Source organism: Procambarus clarkii, chromosome 30 (genome assembly GCF_040958095.1).
Source record: "Procambarus clarkii isolate CNS0578487 chromosome 30, FALCON_Pclarkii_2.0, whole genome shotgun sequence".
Taxonomy (NCBI): domain Eukaryota; kingdom Metazoa; phylum Arthropoda; class Malacostraca; order Decapoda; family Cambaridae; genus Procambarus; species Procambarus clarkii.
In genome coordinates, this window is record NC_091179.1 from 16664498 (window position 1) to 16673466 (window position 8969).

At 44.4% G+C, this 8969-nt stretch overlaps 1 protein-coding gene across 1 annotated transcript in view; it reads left to right on the plus strand.

Annotated features, from left to right (window-relative positions):
- Positions 1 to 2097: 2097 nt before the first annotated feature.
- Positions 2098 to 8969, plus strand: part of LOC138369928 (uncharacterized) — a 21314-nt gene continuing 14442 nt past the window's right edge. The window contains exon 1 of the mRNA XM_069333680.1: positions 2098 to 2175. Coding sequence (XP_069189781.1) covers positions 2098 to 2175 — 78 coding nt within the window. The remainder of the gene's footprint in view (positions 2176 to 8969) is intronic.

Sequence of the window (8969 nt, forward strand, 5' to 3'; positions counted from 1 at the left end):
ATTGTTGCTGTAGGCTGCAGTTGTCTATTACCGGAGAGCCGCGTGAGGCGGGTTGAGTGGTTGAGACCCTTCAACCACACACCGCAGGAGTAACCGGACCCATTCACACACCACCCACACACCCGCCTACCATCCTCCTACCACCCACACACCCGCCTACCATCCTCCTACCACCCACACACCCGCCTACCATCCTCCTACCACCCACACACCCGCCTACCACACACCTAACCTCACGCCCTCCTTAAATCTCAAAGTTTATGTTATTTTATCGAGTTTTTATTCCTTTTTCTCTCTCTTTCTCTCCATGTTGTCTTTGTTTTGCAACTTGAACCAGAACCCACGCAACGCGTAGGAGGGAGGATTGGTTGGTTGGCTGGGTGGGTGGGGAGGGGGTTGGTGGGACCGGGGGAGGGGGGTTGGTTGTATGGGTTAGTTGACTAGGGGGGGGGGAGAGGTTGTGGGTTAGTTGACTTGGGGGTGGGAAGTGAGGGAGTTGGTAAGGGTGCACAGAAAGACACAGGGTAGTGGGTTCATCTGTTTAACAAATCTTTGTAATATCGTGTGCTAGTCACTAGGTCAATCAGTCAAAGGTCAGTCAGGTTAAGCATTGTTGGGTTTGGCCAGGTCTTGGAGGGGGAGGGGGATCACAAGCGAGAACTTCTGAATTTGAAGAAAGTAGAACAGTGCAAACTGGAACTAGCAGGTCCATTGTTTATCACAATGAAATGTGTGAAGTAAAACATGTGTCTGGGGCAAGTAACAACATGAGCAAACGTGGTCTGGTCAACGTATGAATACAATGTTACCAATACTGGTTGAGAGAGAGAGAGAGAGAGAGAGAGAGAGAGAGAGAGAGAGAGAGAGAGAGAGAGAGAGAGAGAGAGAGAGAGAGAGAGAGAGAGAGAGAGAGAGAGAGAGAGAGAATGAGAATGGGGGATTACAACTCTCCTTGATATAAGGAACTCGGGCTTTAAACGACCCAACGTACAGAAAGGATTAGCTAATCTTTCACAACAATAACGTAACCCTTGTTGGGATCCAATCCCCCACATTCTTGAAATATCACCATCCCCCTCTCCTCCTCTTCTAGCCAGTGATCATGAGTCCTATACCCACCCTTGAGGGCTTTGAACCTACATATCCCAATGCCCACAGAGTCCTAGAATCTATACAGCCTCCTCTCTCCCTCCCTCCTTCACCACTCCTGTGTCAGCTAATCCACTTAACTAGGTAAGCTGACCGCCTTAAGTGTGAATTCTGTCAATTGGGAAGTTTTGATCACACCTGCAGAGGATTGGTCTGCCTCTGGATGGGATTAGATCAGCCAGCTTAGGACGATGTGGTCTTGTTCTCTCCGCCCTAACGCCATCGGGAGAAATGCGAGGCATTCCTCTCATCAATGATCGGTTTTGTGTGAAGTTTGTGAATACAGATGCAAAAATAAGTTTTGGACGCACATACGCATATCACACGCACTTTGTGTGCGTGTGTGTAACTAGGTGAGTACAGTGTGTGTGTGTGTGTGTGTGTGTGTGTATGGAGGCATACTCCACACACAGTTTCAAATGTAGATATGATAGAACCCAGTAGGCTTGGAATTCTGTACACCGGTTGATTGACAGATGAGAGGCGGGATCAAAGAGCCAAAGCTCAACCTCCGAAAGCACAACTAAATGAGTACACACACTCATCTCTCCACGGTGAGGCCATCAGGTCACATTCTGGCTTCTTCTTTCTATTTCTCATCCGGTCTTGAGACGGCCACATGCTCCAGACCGGATGTAGAGCATGAGTATGTCATGCTCATGACCGAGTGGAAATGTAGAGCTTTTCATCACCAACCTGTCCTCCTAAACTCATAGTCATAGTTATACAGTGTATAACTATGATTTATTGATTTTGATTACACTGTGTTACAGGATACAGAAAACGCACCCACATAGCAATCACTGTCCGGAGACCTCGCACAACTCTGCAAAAGGGGCTCAAGGTTCACCACGCATTTCCAGTCTGGATCACTGTAGCGCAGATACACCGGTGTTCGGCGGAGATAGGGGCGGCAAGGCGCAGGGCAATACCAATACTTAGGGCCCGATGGTCCAGGCGGGTGCTCAAAGCAGAATTAGGGGACAGCCAACAGGAAGTCCCCAGCATGTGGAGCTTGCACAGCGAGTAGGCGTGATTTTGTACATATTTTCCCCTGGTGCTAAAAGACAGGTGTTGTAATGTACAATGGCTGCAGTTTATTAACATATATAATTTGTACAACAGTACATCTTTATCTCACCGTGAACACGGAGGGACAGCTCGTTCTCTCAGTTTGCCACTCCGTAAAAAAATCAACTGTTTGCCTAACCCAGAAACTTTTGCATCCAAACACTACACCTACCACTGCCGAGGCATATAATACGTCAATATTACGGTGCTTTAATTTATACTAATACGTCGCATTTGTAACGGATGAAATCTTCCTCAGTGATATAAGATGATGAGTTAGGAGATATTCTTTAGTTTAATGGTTTGTAGAGCGGGTTGTTGCCAGGATCAGCGGCTTAGTTCATCTTGCAATGTTGCAGAGATAACTGTTGTCACTCTAGCTTATGTATGGAAGTCTTGGGATAGTTGATGTAGTTATAGACTATCTTTATCTTTTTCACACCTCAAATGTATATCTCTCCAGCCCTTGTCTTTGTTATGTCCGCCTCTCCTCCTCCCTCTCCCCCTCCTCACATCCCTCCTCCTCCCTCTCCCCCTCCTCACATCCCTCCTCCTCCTTTCCCCCCTCCCCTCCTCCTTCTCTTCCCCCCCCCCCCCTCAGCCACCGCCTCCTCCTGAGAAACAAGTGAGAAAGCCGTCAAATTATAGAGACATCGCCACCCTCTCGACGAGTCCCGTGACTAATGGGAACGAATTGTCTTGACAATGTTTGACAGTCGATGACAACCTGACCCTCCCCTAGCTCCCCGCCCTCCCCCCCCCCCACATGACCCCTGGGCTCAGGTCAAGGTTCCCACCAACCCTTCATCACCAGGTCAAACCTGGAGGGTGAGGGGGGGGTCACTAAGGTTTACTACAAGGAAGACGTGAGGAGACACCTCAAGGGGGCGGATGTTTGGACATAGTCTTGACATACCGGATACCAAATGAGAATAGCAAGTTGTCAGTTAAATTAAGCACATGTTTAGTAGTGTTTATAATTAACAGTTTACTCAACAGTGATTGTTATATCAATTTTATTCTGTATAAGATCGTTGAATGACTTGGGAATCCCAACTGAAGATCAATGGTCAGCGAATAATGAGGAGATATGAATAATGTTCTGTAAGCTAGTTAGTTCCTTTATATACTTCTTCCTCCTCCTCCTCCTTCACTACCTCCTGCTGCTGGTATTTCTCATCCTTCCCCTCCTCTTCCATCCTCCCCCTCCTCTTCCATCCTTCCCCTCCTCCTCTCTTCCTCATCTTTTTTCTCCTACTCCTTCCTTCCTTCCCTTCCCCGTGTAGAGCAACGAAACGAACAGGAAAACAACAATACACACGGTCCAGAGATGCTGACAGCTGCCAAAATAACCATCAGTATAATTCGTCATTTAACAAGGAAGAAGAATGGCTCCTAATGAGAAGTCATAACCCAGAATGACATCAAGTAAGCGAGTAAACACTTCTTTGGTTTACTGTGATCACTGTAGACAGTCTACCGTACCAGGAGGACTCTGCAGGCTTGAATTATCTCTGTAATATTGAAACATACGGTAGGACATGATGTTGTGTCCCAATAATACGGGGTAGGGGTTGTCAGATGACAGTGTGGAGTGTTAGGGGGTCATCTTGACCTTCCAGAAGCAGAGTCGAGCCTTAATCTGTTGATCTTGTGTTAATATAGTGGTTCGATTAATGTGGCACTGGTACGCCCTGTGACTTGCGTTCGAATCCCTCACGTTTAGTATGATTTCAATATATATATATATATATATATATATATATATATATATATATATATATATATATATATATATATATATATATATATATATATATATATATATATATATTATAGTGGCCAGTACATCTGTGTCGGCAGACAGGTACGAGACACGGTGATAACCAAGAAGCGAATCTACACCTCCATTAGGGAACTCAGTCAGTGAAAAGCCCACTTAGCACGTCATGGTTAAGCTGGTGGTGGTGGTGGCGTTCTAGGTGCTAGCCACAGGAGGAGGAGGAGGTAAATGCCATATGACCAATCTTCCCTCCAGAACGTCTATTGTAACCCTCTCTGAGCGGTCGAGTCATTGTGACCTGCGAGTCCTATATGACTGTGTACACAAACACGGCCACAATGACAACACATGACAATTGTCCCGTAAACCCCCACAGCTCTCTGCTTGAGCAAATTGTTCCTTCAGAGCCATAACCTTCCAAGTTCAGCTTCTGTTCCGAGGGAAACTGAGCCTTGCGGCAGTAATGGATAAAAACGAAAGTTCGATTTGATGACGAGGGTCGGGAGGAAACTGGCGTTCTTAAGGGGCAAAGTTAAATATAAAAGGGGTCAGCTGAGGCCCCTGTGGAACCCCCCTACTGTGAGGATAATTGTTGCCCCTCCCACCTCGCCGTCTTAACCTCACCTCACCTCCCACCTCACACAAAATCCCGGTCAGCTGGGATAGGCCTATTAGGTAGAGGATTAATTGAGACAGTAGGCGGATTTTAGTTCATAAATGCGATATTATGTCCATTACCATAACAATAATACTCCATCATGTCTTCAGGACGTATATTCCCTAAATTGCCCTCATGTCACATATATTAGCTTTACTTAAACAACTGCCAACTGTTATACACTGGGATATATAAACAGAGATACATATTATACGATTTTATTCCACCAACACCCACTGCAAGTATCCTACCACCAACACCCTCTGCAAATCCTCCCACTACACCCACATCCACCGCAACGCCTCCTCACCAACCACTTTCTACAGACTAGCGGAGGACCCACGTGTCATTCCCACCCCGGTGACCTGACCTGGCGTGACCTGAGAGCTAAGAGGCGGCGGAAGATGACCCGACATCCTCCCATCTCTCACTTGTAGTACTCCTGTTTCACCCTCGTCATCTGGGTGACGCTGCTGCTGCTGGCCCCTAGCGGCTGCTGCTGCTGCTGGTCCCTAGCGGCTGCTGCTGCTGCTGGCCCCTAGCGGCTGCTGCTGCTGCTGGCCCCTAGCGGCTGCTGCTGCTGCTGGCCCCTAGCGGCTGCTGCTGCTGCTGGCCCCTAGCGGCTGCTGCTGCTGGCCCCTAGCGGCTGCTGCTGGTGGGCCAGTTGCTCGCTGGTGGGCTGTGGTGATTAGCCCCAGATTGTGGTGGGTGATGATGCTCATGTGGGATGATTGTCTTGTGTTAATTCTAGTTTCTCACTTGGTGATTGTGGTCGATGTGATACATGTATATATATATATATATATATATATATATATATATATATATATATATATATATATATATATATATATATATATATATATATATATATGGGGGACTCTTGCCTACGAGAGGAGAACAATATATTAAACAATATTGTAAGAAGTTATACTTGGACTCAAAATTAGTTTGCCATTAAAAAAGACCGCTTAGATTTGCATTTATAAATTGGTTTACTTTGTCTTGTTTTAAGAAAGGCTGTTTAGATAACTTTAAAAAAGTGGTACACTTTGTTATATTTAAACCAAAGTTAAAGGAAAGATTTGCTTTCATCTACATTCCAAAGAGGTACACTTAATAAATTTAAAGACGACCGTATACACTTACATTCTGAAAAACACATATATGTATTTATATTACATAAAAAGGTACACTTGGATTTATATTCTAGAACAGTTATTATTTACCAAAACAGCATTCCTAGACTCAACAAATTTAGTCATTTTTACACACATAACATTTTAATTAACTGTGTATCATGAAACATCAGATTACAGTGTCAACAAACCCCAAGAAACAACCCTAATTCTCTGTTCCACTCAACTGTGTTTACCCCTCCTTGACCTCCTGTGACCTCGCGTGACCCCGAGCCTGGTGTCAGGGCGACAGAGGTTGGCACTAATGCACGCAAAGTGACACCAACCCCCCTATTCCAGGCACTAAGACGGAAATATTTGGTGACAGAAGAGATTACAAGATGAGAAGGGGCCTGTTTGGGAGTGCGGCACTCATTGGTTGTGTTGAGTGCCTGTTTGTTTTGGTGAGTGAGGGTGTGTAGGTGTATGGTGAGGGTCTGAGGTATAGGGGGGGAGGGAGAGTATATGGTGTAGGGTGACAGGTCTATAGTGAAAGGGAAGGGTATATAGTGAAGGGTGAGGAATCTATGGTGAAGGATGAGGTTATTATACGGTTTCCGTCACTCATTTGGTAATCAATGGACAGCTGTGAAAAGAGTACAATACCATTCTTCAAGAAGCCCAGTTGGTGCTTGCCTTTGCTTTCAGTCTTAGAGTCTTCCAACTACCTTCATAGCATCGTCTATTGAAGGTCTTGAATCGCTAATGGCCAGTCATCTTCGCCTTCCTAAGTCGACCGCTGAAGGATCTTTAATTGTCTTCATATTGAGGACACTTAAGTCTACTCATTCTTCCGCGAAGAGGCTGCAATTGTCTACTATCATTTGCCGAGAGAGCAGACGTCTCTGATTGGCTGTTCGGTCGTTCTAATGTGTAATCACTGGTAACACAGTCAAATTAAAGAAATATACTTAGAGGTAATTAGTTACAAAGTCAAATACAAGAGTGTGTGACGTCATAACATCCCTATGACACTATTGAACAGCATCAATCAAGTTTACCATAACAGTAACATTAACAACAGTTAAGTTTACCATCACAGTATCAGTTAAGTTTACCATCACAATAACAACAATCCAGTAGAACACAATAACACATTCACCAGACCCATCTGCTGTAACCTTGTATAACCTGCTCTGTAATGTATTGAGAAAGTTTCACCAAGGTAAACTTTACTCCACACCGTAAACTCGTTAGTATTCGCTGAGGTTCGTGGTACGATTAGAGTTTACTTAAGGAGCAGAGATGGTGAGGATGCGTAATTTTAATATGAGATTGTAGGCATTTTTTTTTACACAACAAAATTTTTTTAAAGTTATTCAGTATCTGGGATATATTGGGCCAGAAAGCATTCAGTTCCGGGCCAGAGTTGTACGGAATACAAAAAAAAAGGTAACATTATCATAGTGATTTGTCGTCCTACTTACAAAAATAAAAAAAAAATAAAAAATTAAAAAAAGATAAAAAATAAAAAAAGATAAAAAAAATAAAAATATATAAAAAAATCAGTTCTTTTCCAAAGTCTTCAAAGTTATGTCTGAAGTTATTGTTAAAAAAAAAAATATTTCATGGATAGAATGAGAATTATACCCCACATTCCCCCCCCCCCCCCCTTCAACTGCTTCAATTGGCTTGTGTGTCTGTCTACACGCAGTCGTTAACGTCTCGTTAACGTCTCTGTGTGTGACGTCTCACACTAACGTAATATTGTGTTCTTTCCTCTATGTAATGTCAACTGATGCAGACATTATGTGTTTGGTGATGCGCTGCTCTTAATTTTGGATACAGCATATGATATCATTTTTGGTAATACATTGAACTGCTTTGGGAAAGTGCGGCGTTATATTAATATGTGTGGTATATTTTTGTTTATTAAACAATCTTTTGGTTGTTGTCACCTTCTTGTCCTGTTTTACAAGTTTATTTGTTTGCTCAAGGGAGCCGATCGGCCGAGCGGACAGCACGCTGGACTTGTGATCCTGTGGTCCTGGGTTCGATCCCAGGCGCCGGCGAGAAACATTGGGCAGAGTTTCTTTCACCCTATGCCCCTGTTACCTAGCAGTAAAATAGGTACCTGGGTGTTAGTCAGCTGTCACGGGCTGCTTCCTGGGGGTGGAGGCCTGGTCGAGGACCGGGCCGCGGGGACACTAAAAAAAAGCCCCGAAATCATCTCAAGATAACCTCAAGATATATTGTCTCACTTGCTTTGTTTTGCCTCCTCTTGGTTCCTTGTCTTCCCAGCCCTTCGTTGCTTTATCTGCCATCTTCTTGCTGTTATCTTATCTTTCTATTTTTTTTTTATGTTTGGTTATAATATTCACTTTTGCTCTCTTTCTATATTAGTTTGTTTTACTGCTTTGTTACGTAGCTTTCTTTTCCCATCCTATTTCTTACCTCTCTCTCTCTCTCTCTCACTCTCTCTCTCTCTCTCTCTCTCTCTCTCTCTCTCTCTCTCTCTCTCTCTCTCTCTCTCTCTCTCTCTCTCTCTCTCTCTCTCTCTCTCTCTCTCTCTCTCCCCTCCCTCCCCCCTTCCCCCGCTCCGCCTGCTTGTGGTGGCAGTAATGAGAGTGTAGGGTGGTGGTGGTGGTGGTGGTGGTTGTGGTCAGGGGCCGCCTTAATGCTCTGGGAACACAAACATCAGACGCCTTAGTCTCTCTCACCAACACTGGCCAATCTCCACACCCAAATAATGCCTTCTCCTCCTCCTCTCCCCCTTTCTTTGTCCTCCTCTTTTTATCTCCTTCCATTTTTATATTTTCTGCTCTTTTTTCTCTCTTTCCTCATTCGCTCTCTGTATCTCCTCTTCCTCTAACATGTAGTGTTTCTTATTGATTTAGAAGGTTTCATAATAACTTACAGGGTTCCGTTCTTTCTCATTCGGTTTCCCTGCTAACTTACAGGGTCACCCCCCTAACTTGCACGATTTCCTCCTGACTTACCAGCTTCCCTAACAATTAAGAAGGTTCCCTACTTGCAAGTTTCCCTCCTAACTTACAAGGTTCCGTCCTGACTTACAAGTTTCCCTCCTAACTTACAAGGTTCCGTCCTGACTTACAAGTTTCCCTTCTAACTTACAAATCTATAATAATTAAATATGAAAAAGCTTACGCTTGCATAAGCTTTACACGTT